The 21272-nt window shown below is 40.8% G+C and overlaps 1 protein-coding gene across 3 annotated transcripts in view; it reads left to right on the forward strand.

Annotated features, from left to right (window-relative positions):
• Nucleotides 1-21272, forward strand: part of RBM47 (RNA binding motif protein 47) — a 164935-nt gene that overhangs the window by 131889 nt on the left and 11774 nt on the right. For all 3 annotated transcript variants that reach the window (XM_029235652.1, XM_029235653.1, XM_029235650.1), the window contains one exon: nucleotides 19801-20960. In XM_029235652.1, coding sequence (XP_029091485.1) covers nucleotides 19832-20960 — 1129 coding nt within the window. In that variant the 5' untranslated portion in view covers nucleotides 19801-19831. The remainder of the gene's footprint in view (nucleotides 1-19800; nucleotides 20961-21272) is intronic.

Genomic DNA, 21272 nt, shown 5'->3' on the forward strand with positions numbered 1-21272 from the left:
TGAAGAAAAAAGCTGCAAAACCTAGAACATCATTTGTCTAATCATTTTCCCACTTTCTCTTAAAAATCTGCATTCCTTCCTCCCTTTCATTCCATATATTAACTCTGCTGGTTTTCCATGACTCTTTTTTTTTCTTTTTTGTGGTAAAATATGCATAACATAAAATTTACCATTTTAACCATTTTTAGGTGTACAGTTCAGAGACATTAAATACATTCCCATTGTTGTGCAAATATCACCACCATCCATCTCTAGAACTTTCTCATCTTCCTGTACTGAAACTTTGTACCCATTAAACAATAACTCTCCATTCCTCCCTCCCCCCAGCTCCTGGCAACCACCACTCTATTTTCTGTCTCTATAAATTTGACTATTCCAGGTATCTCATATAAGAGGAATTATACAATATTTGTCCTTTTGGGTCTGGCATGTTTCACTTAGCATAATATTTTCATGGTTCATCCATGTTGTAGCATGTGCCAGGATTTCCTGCCTTTATAAGGCTGAATAGTTTTCTGTTTTGTATATATACTACATTTTGTTTATCCATTCACGCATTGATGAACATATGGGTTATTTCCACCTTTGGGCTATGTGAATAATACTGCTGTGATCATGGGTGGTACTAATATCTGTTTGAATCCCTGTTTTCAATTCTTGTGAGTATAAACGCAGTAGGGGAACAGGGGGCTCATGTGAGAATTCTGTGTTTAAGTTTTTGAGGATCTACCATACTGTTTTCCACAGCAGCTGCACCATTTTGTATTCCCACCAACGATGCACAAAGGTTCCGATTTCTCCACATTCCTGCCAACAATTATTTCTGTTTTGTTTTAAATCATAGACATCCCAACAGGTATGAGGTGGTATATTATTGTGGTTTTGATTTGCATCTTCCTAATGATTAGTGATGTTGAGCATCTTATGCTTATTAGCTATTTGTGTATCATCTTTGGAGAACTGCCTGTTTAGCCCTTCGCCAATTTTTAAATTGGTTGGCTTGCTTTTTTATTGTTGAACTGTAGGAGTTCTTTGTATACTCTGCATATTAATTCCTTAATATTTTGAGAAATTATTTTCTCCTGTTCCATGGGTTGCCTTTTCATTCTGCTTACAGTGTTCTTTGATTCACAAAAGTTTTCGTTTTGATGTAGCCCAATTTATCTATTTTTTTCTTTTGTTGCCTGTGCTTTTGGTGTCATAGAAATCAATGCCAAATCCAACGTCATGAAGTTTTTCCTCTGTATTTTCTTCTAAGCGTTTTATAGTTTTAGCTCTTACATTTAGGTCTTTGATCCATTGTGAGTCAATTTTTGTATATGGTGTATGGTAAGGGCCAGGCTTCCTTTTAAAGAGGTACTTTTCAATCCCATCATGTCTCAGTGAAGATGTGTGTCAGTTAAGCAACTGGCACACATATTCACATGTATGCTCATCCTTACTCACTTTTCTTTCTCGTGTAGGCTTTGGTGGTTTCCCAACAGACAGATGAGAGAAAGCTGAAGCAATTGGGGACTTAACAGCCCAGCAGGCTCAGCTCTTATAACTAGGATATAGCAGTGAGAGCCGTGAGACAGTGGCCAGGATCAGCAAGCATTTTGATGCAAACATGCTTGATGAAATCCCCAATAAAAGAACAGCAGAGGTGCGGTGAACACTGTGGTACATGACTCTTTTTGAATTATGGTTTTCTCAGGGTATATGCCCAATAGTGGGATTGCTGGGTCATATGGTAGTTCTATTTTTAGTTTTTTAAGGAACCTCCTTACTGTTCTCCATAGTGGCTGTATCAATTTACATTCCCACCAACAGTGCAGGAGGGTTCCCTCTTCTCCACACCCTCTCCAGCATTTATTGTTTGTAGATTTTTTGATGATGGCTGTTCTGACTGGTGTGAGGGGTGGGATAGGGAGGGTGGGAGGGAGACGCAAGAGGGAGGAGTTATGGGGATATATGTATATGTGTAGCTGATCCACTTTGTTATAAAGCAGAAACTAACACACCATTGTCAAGCAATTATACGCCAATAAAGATGTTAAAAAAAAAAAAAGAACAGCAGAAGTAGATAGCATTTTAGGCTGAGAAGAAAAAAGGGAGTGTGTGTGTATGTGTTGTGTTCGTGTGTGTGTGTGTGTGTGTGTGTGTGTTATATGTACATATACTTGCCAGCAGAGGGAAAGAGAGAGGTCACTCCGTGCACTGTGACTGTGAATTTTGGGCTACAGCAAATTTTTATTTATTTATGTTCGTACAGAAATAAATTTCTCTTGGTGCTGCTTTAGAGAAACCAAACTAGATTAGCCACAGTTATGTGGGCAAACTGTATTTCCAAAACAGTTATCCCAGTTCTGTTTTACAGTGAACAGAACCTAAATGTGCTTACGGTGTAAAATGTGAAGGTCTGCTTAGCCTTCACTTGCAGAATCTTGAGAAGAAGAAACTACCAGGCGGTGTAAGCTGCCTCATCCAGTATCACCAGGACCAAAGGTCTGCCCTGCACTCGCTGCTCTGACAGGCTTGGAGATAACATCGCCCCACTCACATAACTCATAGTTGCAGGATTCTGCACATGAATTAGATTCTCAACGTTAGAACCCAGTATTGGCAGTTGGGCATCCAAATCTCAAGTAAATTACTGTTTATCTACTAAGACTCTGACTTCAGGACCTATGAGAAACACACTGTGACCCAGTCTGTCCCCTCTTGTTTTTCATGGGGGCTGGTTTACAGACATAAACTGTTTGCTGCTCTGGGTCCTCATCTTCTCTTTACCATAAAAGGCGACTTAGAGAAAAAGGAAATAACTAAGCCTATTAAGTTTTCTGATGTCAGGTGGGATAAGCTAAGCCACACTTTCTAAAAACAGTTTGCAAGACTGGTGTACTATATTTCACTTGAAGCATTAAAATCATTTCATACTTTATTAACTCAAAGAATATCCAGTATTTCCCTGTGAGACTGAGAATAAATGACTAGCTTAAATCAGGGGCGTTTTTGCTGGTATGCTAGGTTTTCAATTGAAATATTAACTCCAAGTGCACACAAGGAAAGTACAGACTGCGTGAGACGTGAACAGCAATTACATCTCCAGCAATAGTCCCAGGAGTTTATTATACCTGAAAAATCATAAGCTTCCTAACACTTGACCATTTTATTCTAAATGCCCTAGGTTCAGGAAAACTCTGGAGATATATTTTCTGTTCATTTCCATTCTTAAATTTCAGTCTATATTTCATGAGTTTCTTTAACTAATATAGTTCTGCTTTCTGTATAACTTTTATATTCTATGTAACTTTTATGTAAATTTCCAGTTAACTTTAACTGCCTAGTTAAATTATAGAGACTGGGAAAACTGGTTCTCCTTCCCCTCTACCCTCTTTTCTTCTCCTTCTTTTAATAAATATCTTTCCTAAGAATAGAGCAACTTCCCTATGCCCGCCCCACCAAAAAAAAAAACAAAAAACTCTGCAAATTCTACCTTGAAAAAATTAGCAATTTAGTATTTAAATAATTTGTAATTGAGAAACTCTCTTCCTTTCCCTAGTTTAAAACCATATATGACTACATTTTGTTCAAGTGGTGAATACCCGGTAAAAAGTGGGGGGTGTGTGTGTGTTATTTAAACAAGGATTAAAGCAAACAGCTACTACTCAGTAGCATCGCTCTATTCCTGTAAGTTACTCTGGGGTACTTAGTAACCAGGTATTTACATTTGAAAACCAGGGATATTAAATGAGAATTTAAGATGAGAAAGAGAAAAAAATAATTAAGAAAAAGAAATTATGAAGAAATATGAATAAGGAGGAAAGACGGCAGTAGTGATTTTTTTTCTCCCCTAAAACCAGAGGTCCCAGTGCTGCTTCCCCACCTTTTCCCCACTGAACAAGAGGTTGCTTGCCTGTGTGGCAAGACAGATAGGTAAGTGACACTACTGGATCAAGAAACTTGGAGATTTCCTACATAGACATTTGTGAACGTCTATATTCTATTCAGTATCAGATTAGTTTGTGATTTCTCTTCCACGTCATTAAGACCCACTACTGCATGGTAGAGAACTGCTCGGGAGCAGAGAAATACCAGAGAGAAAAGGACCCTATCCCATTGTGTGAGCTGAAGCAGTGTACCACCCAGCCTTTCAAAACACCTGCACATAAGAGAGCATATGGAAACTGCCTTCATGGTCAGGCACTGTCTTTGTGCCTATTTCCTTGTGGCGGCAGAAAATCTCTACCAAATCCCTGAGACAATACAGTAGAAACTAAGCATATCGGCTCAGGCAAAAAAAAAGTCATGGAAGTTCTCCAGCTGCCTGACCAGTGCCTGCTTTACCAAGAAGTGTCTAGGGAGCCTTCCATATAGTCCATCAATCAGTGGTTGGCGGGGCTTTTCCCCTTGACACTGCTGATGCCTGAACTGGGTATTAGAAATGCCAGCTCCTGTACCAAAGCTGACCTATCCATTCTTCAGTGTGCTCCTTCTGATTATGTCGACAGACCCTGGACAGTACTTGGCATGGCTATTTGTACACAGTTCCAAATGCAGGTAAACCACGAAAGTTAAATAAATAGATAAGTATAAATAGAAAAACATATCCAGAGCAATTTACTGGTAGTTATACATAATATTAAAATTCTTTTTGTAGCTTTATCCTACCATGTTTCTTATAAAAGGCAGTGCTCATTCACTGGTTCTTTCATTAATTTTTTCCTTTATTGAAATATTTTTTCATTCAGTGCTAGGCACTGGGGATACCAAAATAAAGGTCCCTGCCTTTGAAAAGCTTCAATTATACCTAATGAGATAAACCATATTCTTTTAAGTTTTCTAATACATTTCAAACAGTGTAGAAGAAAGTGGAAATAGCCTAAAATGTCTAAAATCACTTCATAATAGAAAGTGAATTTGACTTTTTCTGTTATAAAGGGACCGCTCTCCGATGGCCCCATTTCTAATAGAGTCCAAGTTTTTATAATAAGAATTAAGCTACTGAGTATTAGGGTTTAACTTTAGCCATACTTTTGCTAGAAGGACCTGTTCTTTAAACTATCATTTTCGTTTCTCACTGTATGCAAAATAATAATAATAATAAACCAAATATCACCAGAGGAAGACCAAAGGTAGTAAAGGGAGAGTAATATTTAAACATTTAATGAATAAAAAAATATAATTTGGGGGTTAGTTTAAAGTTGCATTTTCATGCATATCGTCTTTGCCTCCCACTATAAAGTTTACTTTCTTTTATATTTTTTTTCTCACAAAGAGCCTATTATAGTCGTATTGTTGTGGTATTTAAAAATATTTTTAATTTCAGAAATAACCCGCATTCAACTTAAACATTTGTAGAAGAAAGTAACCCATGGCTTATTCAGTATTGAGAGTATTTCTGGCCAAATGCTATTTCACTGTAACTATTGCCTTGGGATACTTGGCAATGAAATACAAGGACATCAACATTAAACAGGATCTGGTTTTTTTCTGTGGTAGCAGATATTTTTTCATAGAACTGAAATGACTAATGTTAACCAAACAAAATCAGAAGGTCACACCTGAAACTGAAGCTAATGTTTGACTGTGTCACTCCATTTCAGAGTCTTTGTTTCAGAACAGGCAATTTGTCATTTTTCTTACAAAGAGACCTATGATATTCTTACAGACTACTATTTGACATACCACCAGAAGGTGATATAAGAACATACCCCATAGAGCATGTACTCGTGTATAATATGGCATAGTAATTAAATAGACCATATTATTACTATATAACTACCACTTGCAAATATAGTTTGAAATTGGAGGAAAGGAAGAGCATTTACACATCATCATAAAGACTGTGTAAGCTTATGTTTGGGAAAGTTCACTTTCTAAATCTGTTTTGGCATAAATTCAAGAAACTAAGCAAATGAGAAATATTCTTTACACACAAATTTTAGAATTTTTAAAAAGCTATAGATATCTGGATCTCTACTCTATTTGGACTGCCCAGATTTTGTCTTGAATATAAATGGACTCTATTGTCAAACAGAAGTTAAACTAGAGACTATCATCCCAAAGATAAGGTTCCTTTATTAAATTATAATTCCAGTTTTATCACTGTGTAATTGTGATCTTGAGCTTAAGCACATGATCATCTAGTCTCTCCATCAAGAAAATGGGACTGATACTTTGGCATAGTTTGTAGGTATATATCAGTATAGGGAAGGTATATACAGGAAAGATATATATATATATAGAGAGAGAGAGAGATCAATTTTGTAATAACTTGAATCATATTCTAGATGACATAGGGGACTTCCTATCTAAAGGAACTCTATTATAAATCCCTTTGCAAATTAAAGAATATTTTTATAATAAAAATAGCCATTCATCAAACTACCAGTTCATATATTCCAATGCTGGCACATAAAGTTTTTCTGTGAATATTATTCCCAGGTAACTTTCTTAAACTTGCAGTGGTAATTTGAATATATCATAGTTAATAAACAACATTTACTACTACATTCAATGGGTAGACACAAAGCATTAGTGTAGGTATACTAAGTAGTAATAAAAATAATATAATACACAATTGAACAGATATCAAAAAGAACATAGTGTTTGCTTTTTGCATAATCATTAGCTTTAAAAATGCATCATTATAACATTTCACATTTACAATGTCTTAAAGCATTTTGCTACATAAATATAGAACATAATAGCTATAGAAGTTCCCTTCCAGTTTATCCACAAAAATCTGGGAGTAAATTCCCTCAGATTCTTTAGCTTTTAAAATTAAATTGTCAAGCAGAAAATTCGTGATTCTAAGCTGTGGCTATATAGTTCTCTCCCAAGAGAACATCCTTGAAAAACATCTGCTGTTTTGCCCAACTGAAATGATAATTTAAAAATTATATAGGATATGAAAATATAAAATGTAGTCAATTTGAGCATTTAATATAGCCAAGCACTTTTCTAAGTGCTTTATATGTATTATCATTTAATCTTCACAACAGTGTGAGGTATATTATTCCCATTTTATAGATGGTGAAACTGAGGCTCACAAAGATTAAAGTCACTGGTGTGATGACACTTGTTTCTCAAGCGGTAGAGCCAGGGTATAAGCCAGGCAGTCTGACTCCAGAGCCTGGGTTGGGTAAGCCCATCCCACTGCCACATCGTAGTCCCATATTCTCACTTAAAACATTTGGATTATGTGAACTCTAGTCCCTAAACATTTCCATTTAAGAATTTAATTCAATAGCTTTTTTTAAATCTAAAAATTATCATTTGAACCTATTAACTACTTTATAAAGGGCCAGAAATAGGCTATGGAACGGTTTGTAGAACTCTCTGAAGAGGAGTGGGGAGGGTGGGAGGTGCAGTGAGGCATTTGGTAGAAAGGAATGGTTTTCCAACAATTTTACTGTGGATCTGTGCTTGAGTTTCCCTTCAACGCTGTTAACCAATGTCCATCTCTCCTTGATATTGTTTTTATTCTGTTAACACTGGCTATCCCTAACTCTCCTATTACTAAGAAAATAGCAAAGGCAGAGTACCACGGTAGAAAGAGCTTGGACTTTGTCATCAGCTAAATTTCAATTCTGAGTGGTCTTGGGTAAGTTATTTGATTGCTCTGAGCCTCAAGCTCCTGATCTTTAAAAAGGAGGCAGTAGTAGCCAACATTTATCAAACCCTTAGTATATACTTGGTTTTGTTCTAAGCACTTGGTATATATTGTGTAATTTATTCCTCACAGTGACGCCCTGAGATAGTGATTATTATTACCACCAGTTTCATTTTGCAGATGAGGGTGGTGAGGAACGAAGACTTTAAGTAACTTAACCAATGTCATACAGCTCCATAGTTAAAGAACTAGGGCTCAAACCCAGGAAATCTGACCCTAGACCAGGTCTTCTGCTCTAAAGCGCCAGACAGTAAATATTTTAGGTTTCGTGGAGCACACTAGTTTCTGCTGTAGCAGTTCAGCTCTGCCACTGTAGCATGAAAGCAGCCGTAAACAATATGTAAACAAGTGGGCACGGCTACATTCCAGCAAAACTTGATAAGAACAGCCACAGGGTTGAATTTGGCCCTCTGGCTGTAGTTTGCTGATCCCCTGCTCTAGAGCCTGCATTTTAAACTTCATCTCATAGGGATGTCACAAAAAATCAAAGAACTTCCTTAAGGTGACTTATGCACATAATAATTGCTCAAAAATCGTAGCTATCATGAACTCAAGAGTTTTTAAACCATACGTTACGGAAATTCTTTGATTATTTGTGGCCCATCTCCTTCCCTCCAGGGAGGATTGCACTTCAGTCATCTATTGTCTTTTATGCCACCCTCTTCGTAGCATGTAAGTAAAATACACTCTCCAGCCACATTTCCAGAAATGCTAGACATGCCTGAAATCATCTCACTGTGCTAAATGATGGCAGTCAGCAGAGTGTTTGGCTTACAAAGATGCTCAATAAAATTTATTTTGATTTTCATGATTTTAATTAATTCATTCCACTACGACATCATCGGGTATTATGTTCGCAGTAATGCGATATATGATAATGTAACTTTAAGTGTAGGAGGATAAGGGGAGCTTCACCTTGCAGAATTTCCATCTGTCTCTAAATGTAATTAAACCAGATGCGCAGATTTTCAGTCCTTGTCCACCTGTTATACCTTGGGTTCTGTTTTGACCCATGGTTCATTGTTGCTTGTATACTTTACGAAGGCACTGTCATACCTTCGGCACTCAATAAAATGTTAATTGAAAGAACATATGTGTCCTCCTAGGGTTAAATAATCTTAAGTGGCTGCCCATCTTTGCTCAGGATGTTTGCTCTGCTCTCCCTCCTCTCCCTCCTTCTTTGTCCACCCTTGCTAGACTAGAAACCCCAAGGACTGTGCAGTAGTCACCACTGTATCGCCAAGCACCTAGCATGGCCTGGCATACAGCAAGTGTTCAGTCACTTCAATCAGCAAGTGTTTGATTGAATGAATGAGTGAATGAACACATACACAAATATTGTTTGATCATCTATTTCATCAGTTCATTGCCTTCTGCCTAAGGGGTACAGAGGTTGATTTTAGTATCAGTAAATTGACTGTGTTCCAGGAGCACATTTACAGTGATTGTTATAGTGTGTCTTTAAAAGAAACAACTCTGAATCTTTTATTTATTTATTTTTGGCTGTGTTGGGTCTTCGTTGCTGTGCGTGGGCTTTCTCTAGTTGCAGCGAGCGGGGGCTGCTCTTCGTTGTGGTGCGCGGGTTCCTCATTGCAGTGTCTTCTCTTATTGCGGAACACGGGCTCTAGGCACGAGGACTCCAGTAGTTGTGGCACGTGGGCTCAGTAGTTGTGGCACACGGGCTTAGTTGCTCCACGGCATGTGGGATCCTCCCGGACCAGGGCTCGAACCCATGTCCCCTGCATTGGCAGGTGGATTCTTAACCACTGCGCCACCATGGCAGCCCACAACTCTGAATCTTTTTTTTTTTTTTTGGTACGCGGGACTCTCACTGTTATGGCCTCTCCCGTTGGCGGAGCACAGGCTCCAGACGCACAGGCTCAGCGGCCATGGCTCACGGGCCCAGCCACTCCGCAGCATGTGGGATCTTCCCGGACCGGGGCACGAACCCGTGTCCCCTGCATCGGCAGGCGGACTCTCAACCACTGCGCCACCAGGGAAGCCCACAACTCTGAATCTTCAGTGAAGCTTTCTACATAATTAGAAACGAGCAGTGACACCAGAGAAAGGTCTAGGTCTTAAAAACCAGATTGTCAGCGGTTTTCACATGTCCACGAAGCAGAGGGGTCTGAATTTAATGAGGCATTTCTATAGCTTGGCAGATCCTTAGACAGATTGCAAAAGTGGTATTTGTGTGACCCAGGCCTGTCAGTTTGCTGGATGACAAATCAGTTTGGTGACAGAATCAGTGTGATAGAGCTTTATGGTGGTAGTTCTTTGCGTTGAAAAATAAAATTGATAGGTTTTCCACCAAATTAAATGAGTAGTTTGGTATCAAAAAAACACTACCTTGGACCTTTGAAAAATGTTGCGCAGTTCTCAGTCTTGACAGCCTTGACAGGAAGAGCCAGATCAAGACACCAAGGCCATGCTGGGTGTGGAGGTGCTACTATTTAATTAGTACCTCCCATGTGTAAGTGTATAATCTGTTTAAAACTCCAAGATAGATTCGATCAGTAATTCTCAACAGGGAGCAATTCTGCCCCCCAGGAGACATTTTTGGTTGTCACGCATGGAGGGGGTGTGGGCATGTAGAGGGTAGAGGGCAGAGATGCTATGAAACATCCTACAGTGCACAGGACAGCCCCCCAAAACAAAGAATTATCACACCCCAAATGGCAGTAGGGAATGAAGTTCAGAAACTTTGGATTAAATGATACCCAAGGTTCCTTTGCAGCTCAAATTCTGTGATTTTAGGATATTAGATTATGTACGTGAAAGAATTTTATGAGTTGCCAAACACTATACTATAAATTCAAGCTACTATTATGATACAAGCCATCGCTGCTCTCCTTCTCCTCTCTGGTATCTGTCTGGCAGTCATCCTTTCTGTTCTGAGCCAGATCCCTCAAAGGTGTAGGTCAAAAGAGCCAAGATAAGGGGTGAAACTAGAAGTCCCTCCTACTGCTTGTTCAGAGTTTGAGAAAATCCAGTAGACAGATGTGGCCAAATTTGCAGGTTTCATTGTTTTCACCATTATCCCATTAACCTGTTGAGAAAAAGTATACGTGTGTAATGCTTATTTAAAGGGAACCGGATAGCCAATTCTTAATGGGTATTTATGTGCTGCCAAAGCCCCGTAGATAATTCCCCCACGCCACCTCTCTGGAGTGGGTGGTGCTACCCCTCTCCTGGTACACAGCCAGCGTCCTTGGGAACCCACAGCCAAATGCCTTATTTTCAGGGATGTGCTGATAGAAATGCCTGGGAAAAGTGAGCCTCTTGGCTTTCATCTGTTTATCAGTCATTCACTGAATGATGCGCCTTGCTGTAACAAAATCTGTACAAGCATCAGTACAACTTAAGCAACAATACAATTAACTCTTCTCAGATTAGCCAGGACCCGACAGAAGGAATGGCCCAGAATGTCATTATTCTAGTGCCTCTTTATCCTTCCAGAATTTTCCCTAAATAAAAGAGAGTCATGGGAGGATTTTTGTGTCTCCCAAGGATCGTGCCTTCAAATAGCACAAGGTTGCCGGCTGAGATAGGAAAAAAAAAAAAAAAAGAGAGAGACCGGGCTTCAGTCTTCAGCTTACTGTGTGGGATCCCAGGTAAATTCCAAGTGTTCTGCCTCCAGTTTGAGCAGGACTTCTTTTACACGTTCAGACTCTGAGGTAACAGAAATGTCCCCATGCCAGAGGCCGGCTTGGTGGTGGGAGTGTGCTCTCTGCTGTTTACTCTAATGGGTGGTGGTAACTTGACACAGGAGCAGTAAGATAACCGCTCAGCGTGAGGCCAGATCTTGGAAACTTTTTGCAGAAGCTGGTCTTCGATTCTGTTCCCCCTGATGTGTGGCACTAAATGTCATTTGACCTTGGAACCAGTACTCTGAAATGGGTGCTATTACGAGCACTATCTTAGAGATGTAGACATGAAGCCTCATGTGACATGGCGAGTAAGTGGCACATTCATGATCTGAACTCCTATTTCTTCAACTCCAAAGTCTTTGCTCTTAACCAGAATGGCATATGTTTTATTATATCTACACATTGTGTATATGAGGTCATGCCTAAGAAGTGACTATTAGTAAAGACAAACATTTTATGGTATAAATAAGGGGACATTAAAAATAGAACTCTAACTGCAAACAGAGATAGAATCACCTCTTGGATAAATACATTCTAAAACCTTCTACTGGATTAAATTCCATCTAGTGCTGGAAGACACTGCTCACCACTGAATATTAACTTCAAATTGCAGTGTGTCCGTTGGTCAGCAAATAAAACTCTTCCAAGAATTCCAATTCCAAATTGCGTATTAAACACACACACACACACACACACAACACACACCTGTGAACCAAAGCTCACTGGTAGTTTGCATAATTCTAGAGTAAACTCATGCTCATTTTTGATCCTAAGACTGGTTGGTAAACACTGGAAATATTTCCCAGTACAGTGTTTACAGTGTTATCCCTTGCCCTCTAAAATGTCCCACTTCAGGGAATTCCCTGGTGGTCCAGTGGTTAAGACTCCACGCTTCCACTGCTGGGGGCCCGGGTTCAATCCCTGGTGGGGGAACTAAGATCCCGCAGGCCCCGCAGTAAAGCCAAAAAAAAAAAAAAAAAAGTGCACTTCAAAGTTAAAATCTTACTGAAATGTACTCTAAACTGGTACTAAGGGAATTCAAATCCTTGATGATTTCTAGGTTAAGTCTGAGTTAACCCCAAAATGTTACGTTACCCCAACAAGCTCAAACTCAACCTAAAATAAAGACAACAAAAATTCTAGCTAATAGTTCAGAATAACAATAGCTTGATTTGAAAGAATATTCTCCTCTGTTTTACATGCCAAACTGTGAATAAATGATTTGTTTTGAATATATTGCCACGTTTGTTTAATGCAAGCAGCTTTCAATGAACACTAATGCGTTTTTAGTGTGTGTGAGCTCGGCTCTGTGTTGGGAGGGTCCTGCCTCAGGGGATCTGGCATCCTTGTGAACGACTGCACCATTTGCATCCAATGCAGCAAGTCTCTTCAGGTTCTTTCTGAAGAGCCTCTTGCAAACTGCTGTAGCCAAGGGTTAGGTGAGAAACAGGCTTACACTTGGACGCCTGAGCCACATCACCAATGGAGAATCACACTGCCAGACAGCTTACCTGCAGTGAACAGAATCTGGGAGGCTCTGATATGCCAGTCTACACCAGAACTCACAAGCTAGGCTTCTCATTCTGACTGGTTTAAAGTTGGCTGGGGTAATACCTCTTGCTTATTTCCCTATAAACACAAGAATCCTACATAGGGGTAAGAGTCTTACCTCAAGTTCATATATCTTTTTCTAAGTTCAGATTTCTTATGCCTACATTTCTTGAGCACTTGGTGCTAGGTTCAGCACTCAGAGCTTTGCATGGATCATTTCAGCCCAATGGTGAGAGTTAACTTAGGTGCAGCTGTGGTACAGACTCTAAGCCACACTGTGGGTTCAAGGTAAGCTCCGTGAGGATGAGGTCCACAGGTATCTGGCACATAGTAGGTGCTCAGTAAATATTTGCAGAATGAATGAATAAATAAACACAAACTCTTCTGTGTTTGTGTCACTTTTAAAATCTTAAGAAATTGTTCACATAGAAGTGTTAGGAGCTGAGCCAACAATCTTTACCAGATGTCTCTTCTTCTAGGCCTCACAAATTTGACCATGTAGTTAAATGGAAAACAGCTTAGAATGAGGGTGGGAAGGCAGCTCAAGAAGACTCTTTAAAATATGTTAGAACTTAAAACTTTGTCCTGAAATTAAGTCACTGCTCAGCATAGGAAACAGAGGGAAAAGTGACCTTTGTCACACCTTAGTGTAATACTTAGCAATAGGAATCTCTGTTACTTAGTCTCATTGATGTTCTCTGCACATCTCCTAGAGCAGAGGTTGGCAAACTTTTACTGTACCTGGCCAGAGAGTAAACTTTTTTTTTTTTTTTTTTGCGGTACGCAGGCCTGTCACTGTTGTGGCCTCTCCCACTGCGGAGCACAGGCTCCGGATGCGCAGGCTCAGCGGCCACGGCTCGCGGGCCCAGCTGTTCCGCGGCATGTGGGATCCTCCCGGACCGGGGCACGAACCCGTTTCCCCTGCATCGGCGGGTGGACTCTCAACCACTGCACCACCAGGGAAGCCCGAGAGTAAACATTTTAGCCTTTATGGCCATGCAATCTCTGTCTGAACTAGTCAACCCCACCACTGTACTGCAAAAGCAACCATCTTCAAAAAAAAAAAAAAAAAAAAAAAAAAACGAGTATGGCTGTGTTCCAATAAAATTTTATTTACAAAAACAAATGGCAGGCTATATTTGGCCCATGGCACAGTTTACCAAGCCCTGGTCTAAAGCGTGTCTAATTGTCTTAAGTTTTCTGTTTCATCTCTGACAGAAGGATCATACGGCTAACGCCGTATAGTTCCCTTTTTATAAGGCATTAAATAAACCATATATCTTTCACATATCTATGCCTTTGGCCTTGAAAACTCATTGAACAGCACACCATGTAATTTATTTAACTGTGGTATATTATCTTATAAAGATGAGAAGAATGGAGTTCGTAGCCCATAAGGTTTTATTGAATGTACCATTTTTAAGTGGCCTCTAATGAAATCCTAATTTTATGGAATCTTTTTATTCTTTTTGCATCTCTGAGCTTTCTCACTCTTTTTTTTTTTATTGTGTGTGTGTGTGTGTTAAAAATATACATAACAAAGTTAACCGTTTTACCTGTTTTTAAGTGTCCAGTTCAGTGGCATTAAGTACATTCACATTGGTGTGCAGCCATAACCACCAGCCATCTCTAGAACTTTCTCATCATCCTTCACTGAAACTCCATAAACACTAATTCCCCATTCTCCCTCCCTCCAGCTCCTGGCAACCACCATTCTACTTTCTATCTCTATGAATTTGACTGTTTAGGTACTTCATCTAAGTGGAATCATATAATATTTGTCCTTTTGTGTCTGGCTTATTTCACTTAGGATGTCTTCATGGTTCATCCATGCTGCAGCATTGTGAGAATTTCCTTCCTTTTTAAGGCTGAATAGTATTCCACTGAGTATACATGCCACATTTTGTTTGTCCGTTCATGTGTCAATGGACTTTTGGGTTGTTTCTACCTTTTGGCTACTGTGAATAATATTGTTATGATCATTGGTGTACAAATATCTGTTTGAGTCCCAGTTTTCAATTCTTTTGGTTATATACCCAATAGTGGAATTGGTGGATCGTATGATAATTGTTACCTTTTTGAGGAACCACAATACAGTTTTCCATAGTAGCTGCACCATTTTACATTCCCACCAGCAATGCACAAGGGTTACAATTTTTCTACATTCTTGCCAACACTTATTTTGGTTTTTTGTTAGTTTCTATGTTTGGTTGGTTATAATAGGCACGCTAGTGGATGCAAAGTGGTATCTCGTGGTTCTCAGTTGTTTTTATGCTAGTGTTTGTAGTTAGTGTAAAAAATAGTTCATTTAAACACTACATTAATTTGTATCTCATGCAAATTTTATATATATATATATATTCACATATATGTGCATTTATTCCTCTCCTAATGCCAAAATTATGTGAGATGGCTTCCAAGGACATGAAAACAATAAGATGAATAATATACATAGCTAAATTCATGGCACTGGGGATATAGAAGACTAAAAAAAATGAACCAATAGCCACGATTAGATGAACCTGAGAGTGTGTTGTGATGTCCTATACAATTACAAAACTAAAGTGACAGAGTCAATCCTGAACTTGTTAGTGGCCAAAGAAAAAAGGGAAAGGGGGCCAGTAACATGATTCACTTATTCCAGATGATGAAAGCTCAGGAAAAAAAGGCTTTTCTTGGCTCGCAGATATAGGAAAATAAGCTATAACTATTTTAAAGGAGATGATATGTTACTGAAAGCAGTAGAATTTTTGGTGAAATTAATGGGGCTGGAATTGGGAATGACTCCTCTAGCCTGACTGTTATACAACTTTTTTGTGTGTTAAATGGTAGTTTCAAAGTACAATTTTAGGAAAATAAAAAGTCAACTCCACATCTCTCAGCAGAGCGATAAGGGCTATTCCTTTGGACTTTAGTCACTGTTTTATGTAGGACAACTATGTAAGATCTTGAATTCCCTCATATATGTTTATATATGTACCTGGCATTTGCTTCCCAGGTCACAGATTATAAATGCATATGTGTTTGTACAGATAATCTTCTTAAGAATATATCCTTATCTTCCTTTTGGAAGGAGGGAAAGATCTTCATGTTCAAATTTGATATTGAAATTTCTGCTTCAACTTGAAACTACAGGAACTGATGTATATTTTCAAATTTATACCAGAAAAAAGGCTTCATGATAACTGGATATGTTGCCAAACCAGCCTTCAAGCAATTGAAGAGCAAAGCAAATTAAAAATAAGAATAGAAGCCGTATCAAACAGATGTTTTTAAAGAACTGAGAAAGTGTCAAAATTACTCTAAAACTGAAAGAATTGGTCTGAAGTTTTACCCAGAAGTTTGGATGAAGAATAATAACTGACATTTCTTGAGCATTTACAATGTTCCAGGCATAGTTCAAAGTGCTTTGTATGTATTAACTCACTTCTCTAAACTCAACAAAGTTAATACTACTGTCATCATTCCCATTTTATAGATAGGGAAACTGAGGCATGGGGTAGCTGAATATCCTTGCTCCAGGTCATACAACTAGGAAGTGTTAGAGCTAGGATTCACACACAACCACGCATTCTGCCTCCAGTGGCCAGTCACTGACCCACTAAACTGCAGGGGTCCCCAGCCTCTGAGGTACCGGTCCCTGGCCTGTTAGGAACCTGGCCACACAGCAGGAGGTGAGCGGCGGGTGGGCGAGCGAAGCTTCATCTATATTTACAGCTGCCCCCCATAGTTCACATTACCACCTGAGCTCCTCCTCCTATCGGCATTATGGTGAGTTGTATAATTATTTCATTATATATCACAATGTAATAATAATAGAAATAAAGTGTACCATAAATGTAATGCGCTTGAATCATCCAGGAACCATCCCCCACCCCCACCCCATCCGTGGAAAAATTGTCTTCCACGAACTTGGTCCCTGTCGCCAAAAAGGTTGGGGACCACTGCTAAACTGTACTGCCCCTTGATGTTACAGCAAATGAACCAAAGAAGTATTGGTTGGCCAATGGGCAAATAAATATCTTCTGTTGTGTCCCTATATTTTCTTTTGTTTTGTTTTGTTTTCTTTAAATGATCAAACTTACCTTAATTATCCTTGAAATTTCCCTTAATATTCTTATGTAGAATTCCCAGTAGTAAATTTTTTTTTAACATCTTTATTGGAGTATAATTGCTTTACATGTATCCCCATATCTCCTCCCTCTTGCGTCTCCCTCCCACCCTCCCTATCCCACCCCTCTAGGTGGTCACAAAGCACCTAGCTGATCTCCCTGTGCTATGCGGCTGCTTCCCACTAGCTAGCTATTTTATGTTTGGTAGTATATATAAGTCCATGCCACTCTCTCACTTCGTCCCAGCTTACCCTTCCCCCTCGCCATGTCCTCAAGTCCATTCTCTACGTCTCCGTCTTTATTCCTGCCTGCCCCTAGGTTCTTCAGAACCTTTTTTTTTTTAGATTCCATATATATGTGTTGGCATATGGTATTTATTTTTCTCTTTCTGACTTACTTTACTCTGTATGACAGTTGCTAGGTCCATCCACCTCACTACAAATAACTCAATGTCGTTTCTTTTGACTAATATTCCATTGTATATATGTGCTACATCTTCTTTATCCATTCACCTGTCGATGGACATTTAGGTTGTCTCCATGTCCTGGTTATTGCAAATAGTGCTGCAATGAACATTGGGGTGCATGTGTCTTTTTGAATTATGGTTTTCTCTGGGTATATGCCCAGGAGTGGGATTGCTGGGTCATATGGTAGTTCTATTTTTAGTTTTTTAAGGAATGTCCATACTGTTCTCCATAGTGACTGTATCAATTTACATTCCCACCAACAGTGCAAGAGGGTTCCCTTTTCTCCGCACCCTCTCCAGCATTTGTTGTTTGTAGATTTTTTGATGATGGTCATTCAGACCGGTGTGAGGTGATACCTCATTGTAGTTTTGATTTGCATTTCTCTAATGATTAGTGATGTTGAGCATCCTTTCATGTGTTTGTTGGCAATCTGTATATCCTCTTTGGAGAAATGTCTATTTAGGTCTTCTGCCCATTTTTGGATTGGGTTGTTTGTTTTTTTAAATATTGAGCTGCATGAGCTGCTTGTAAATTTTGGAGATTAATCCTTTGTCAGTTGCTTCATTTGCAAATATTTTCCCCCCGTTCTGAGGGTTGTCTGTTCGTCTTATTTACAGTTTCCTTTGCTGTGCAAGAGCTGTTAAGTTTCATTAGGTCCCATTTGTTTATTTTTGTTTTTATTTCCGTTTCTCTAGGAGGTGGGCCAAAAAGGATCTTGCTGTGATTTATGTCATAGAGTGTTCTGCCTATGTTTCCCTCTAAGAGTTTTATAGTGTCTGGCCTCGTAAATTTTTTTAAATGATAAAAAATGGAAAAAATTTAGTTGAATGATGAAACCTTATTCAGCTATTATAAAGTATGTTTTTACAGTTTTAAGAGCGTGGAAGAATGCTTTTTAAATGAAGTAAAGCAGCAGGATGTAAATTTATTGGAAGACCAGCTCCACCTCTCCCACCCTCCAAAAGAAACTATTGAAAGAAAGATGGGAAAGTTTAATTGTGGCCATCACTGGGTAGGAGAATTAGGAATAACTTTTTTTCTTATTTTTCTTAATTTCCATAGAATTTACTTGAATACTGTCACAGACCAAAAAAATGAACTAAACTTCATTTTTTAAAAAGCTAATCAGAGCTGTTCTCTACAAACGCAAAATACGAAGCTCCTAGTGATAATCTCACTGCATAACTTAAAATCATTTCCATGAGCCCTATGCTATAGGAGTGAAGGTGGCATGATTTAGACTTGCACTGGTGTAGCTATTTAATTTTAAAGTAAAATGAAAAATTCTGCAATAGTCGCATCTCCAGTATTCAGTAGCCACAAGTGGCTAGTGACAGGTTTTCCATCGTCACAGAAAGTTCTATTGTTCAGCACTGGTTTCAAAGAAAGAACATGGAATCTGGAGCCATACGCCTTGAAATCAAGTCCTGATATGAGCTGATACTTGCTGTGTGAAATGAGCAATTTACTCAACCTCTCTGAGCCTATTTCCCCATAGACATTTGGGACTAATGATAATATCACTTCCCATGAAAGGAGATTAAGAAGATCAAATAAGATAATGCATGTGACAGTTCTCTGAAAACTATAGTGTAGTTTAACAGGTTGTTGCTGCTTCACAAGTCCCCCAGCCTGAACTTAATCTAGCTCTTTGTGCACTGATTCCAAATCCATGAATGATTCATACCAAGAATTTTGCTGATAGGGAACGACACCGTAAAAATCAGACTTACCAGCTCTTAGCACAGTTCCCAGGACAAGTCCTTGGTAATGTGGGTGTTCCATTTCTTCCTTGTAAAAAGCTTCCACACACAGCTCTGTATCTTCAGTAACACCTCCTCAGTGTTTTCCTTAATATAAACACATTGCCCTCCTTCCATTCCTAAATGAAAAAAGCTGTCTTAAAAAAGAAAGCAAAGAGGTTTTGTCTGTCAACGAAATAAAGGGGGTAAAATGCTGTAACTAAAAGGAAGTCAGTCTGACTTGACAGTGTAGGAATTAAGCAAAAGATGTTGCCAACTGCTGCAAGAACGTGAAGTTTTCCCCAACAATGACAGCAGGTTCTCTATGCCTCAAAGCTATTGGGTTACTGACTAAGCGGAAGTACTTGCTCATTCTGATTTTTTTCCCCCAAGTCACTTCTGGTTTTTCCTGCAAAACACCTTGCCCAATTTAGACAATTGTAGAGCTGCTGCATATCTAGATTGGTCTCCATCTTATTTCTCATTCAACCACCTGATAGTTAAGCGTGAGTCTTGTATGGCTTTGAAGAAGAAAGAAAGAAAAAAAAAAAAAAAGTCAAGTTCTGACTCAACTCGGTAAAGATTCCACACTCACCCCCTCCCTCCTGCCTCCCCCAGGTTTCCGCCGGGCTTGGATGCCTTTGACATTATGACCGCAGAGGATTCCACCGCAGCCATGAGCAGCGAGTCGGCCGCTGGGTCCTCCGCCAAGGTGCCCGAGGGCGTGGCGGGCGCGCCCAATGAGGCGGCGCTTCTGGCGCTGATGGAGCGCACGGGCTACAGCATGGTGCAGGAGAACGGGCAGCGCAAGTACGGCGGCCCGCCGCCCGGCTGGGAAGGTCCGCACCCGCAGCGCGGCTGCGAGGTCTTCGTGGGCAAGATCCCGCGCGACGTGTACGAGGACGAGCTGGTGCCCGTGTTCGAGGCAGTGGGCCGCATCTACGAGCTGCGCCTCATGATGGACTTCGACGGCAAGAACCGCGGCTACGCCTTCGTCATGTACTGCCACAAGCACGAGGCCAAGCGCGCCGTGCGTGAGCTCAACAACTACGAGATCCGCCCCGGCCGCCTGCTCGGCGTGTGCTGCAGCGTGGACAACTGCCGCCTCTTCATCGGCGGCATCCCCAAGATGAAGAAGCGCGAGGAGATCCTGGAGGAGATCGCCAAGGTCACGGAGGGCGTGCTCGACGTGATCGTCTACGCCAGCGCGGCTGACAAGATGAAGAACCGCGGCTTCGCCTTCGTCGAGTACGAGAGCCACCGCGCCGCCGCCATGGCGCGCCGCAAGCTCATGCCCGGCCGCATCCAGCTTTGGGGCCACCAGATCGCCGTGGACTGGGCCGAGCCTGAGATCGACGTGGACGAGGACGTAATGGAGACCGTGAAGATCCTCTACGTGCGGAACCTCATGATCGAGACCACCGAGGACACCATCAAGAAGAGCTTCGGCCAGTTCAACCCGGGCTGCGTGGAGCGCGTCAAGAAGATCCGCGACTACGCTTTCGTGCACTTTGCCAGCCGCGAGGACGCCGTGCACGCCATGAACAACCTCAACGGCACCGAGCTGGAGGGCTCGTGCCTCGAGGTGACGCTGGCCAAGCCCGTGGACAAGGAGCAGTACTCCCGCTACCAGAAGGCGGCCAAGGGCGGCGGCGCAGCCGAGGCGGCAGTGGTGCAGCAGCCCAGCTACGTGTACTCCTGCGACCCCTACACGCTGGCCTACTATGGCTACCCTTACAACGCGCTCATTGGGCCCAACAGGGACTACTTCGTGAAAGGTTAGTGGGGACTCCTTGCCTGGGTAGGCCCAGGGATCCGCGTCTGCCAGGCGGGCGGCGTCGGGGGTGTGGTGGCTGTCATTTACCGAGCCGGTGGACGGCGACCCCCTTACCCACCCTCGTTTGGGTATGGGTTCTGGGTTCTGTTCTTTGCTGGCGCTTAAGGCATGCACTTCTACAGCACTGAGAGAAATGCATATCGTTAGTATGTGCGGGATGAGTGGTAGAATCATGGGCGCATGCAAGCTCTTCCTGCGCTCAGCCTTTCCAGGGCCTACCTACTGTGGGGCTAGTCCGCAAGGCTCTGGGTTC

Source organism: Monodon monoceros, unplaced genomic scaffold (assembly GCF_005190385.1).
Source record: "Monodon monoceros isolate NGI ecotype Baffin Bay Population unplaced genomic scaffold, NGI_Narwhal_1 Super_Scaffold_20, whole genome shotgun sequence".
Taxonomy (NCBI): Eukaryota; Metazoa; Chordata; class Mammalia; order Artiodactyla; family Monodontidae; genus Monodon; species Monodon monoceros.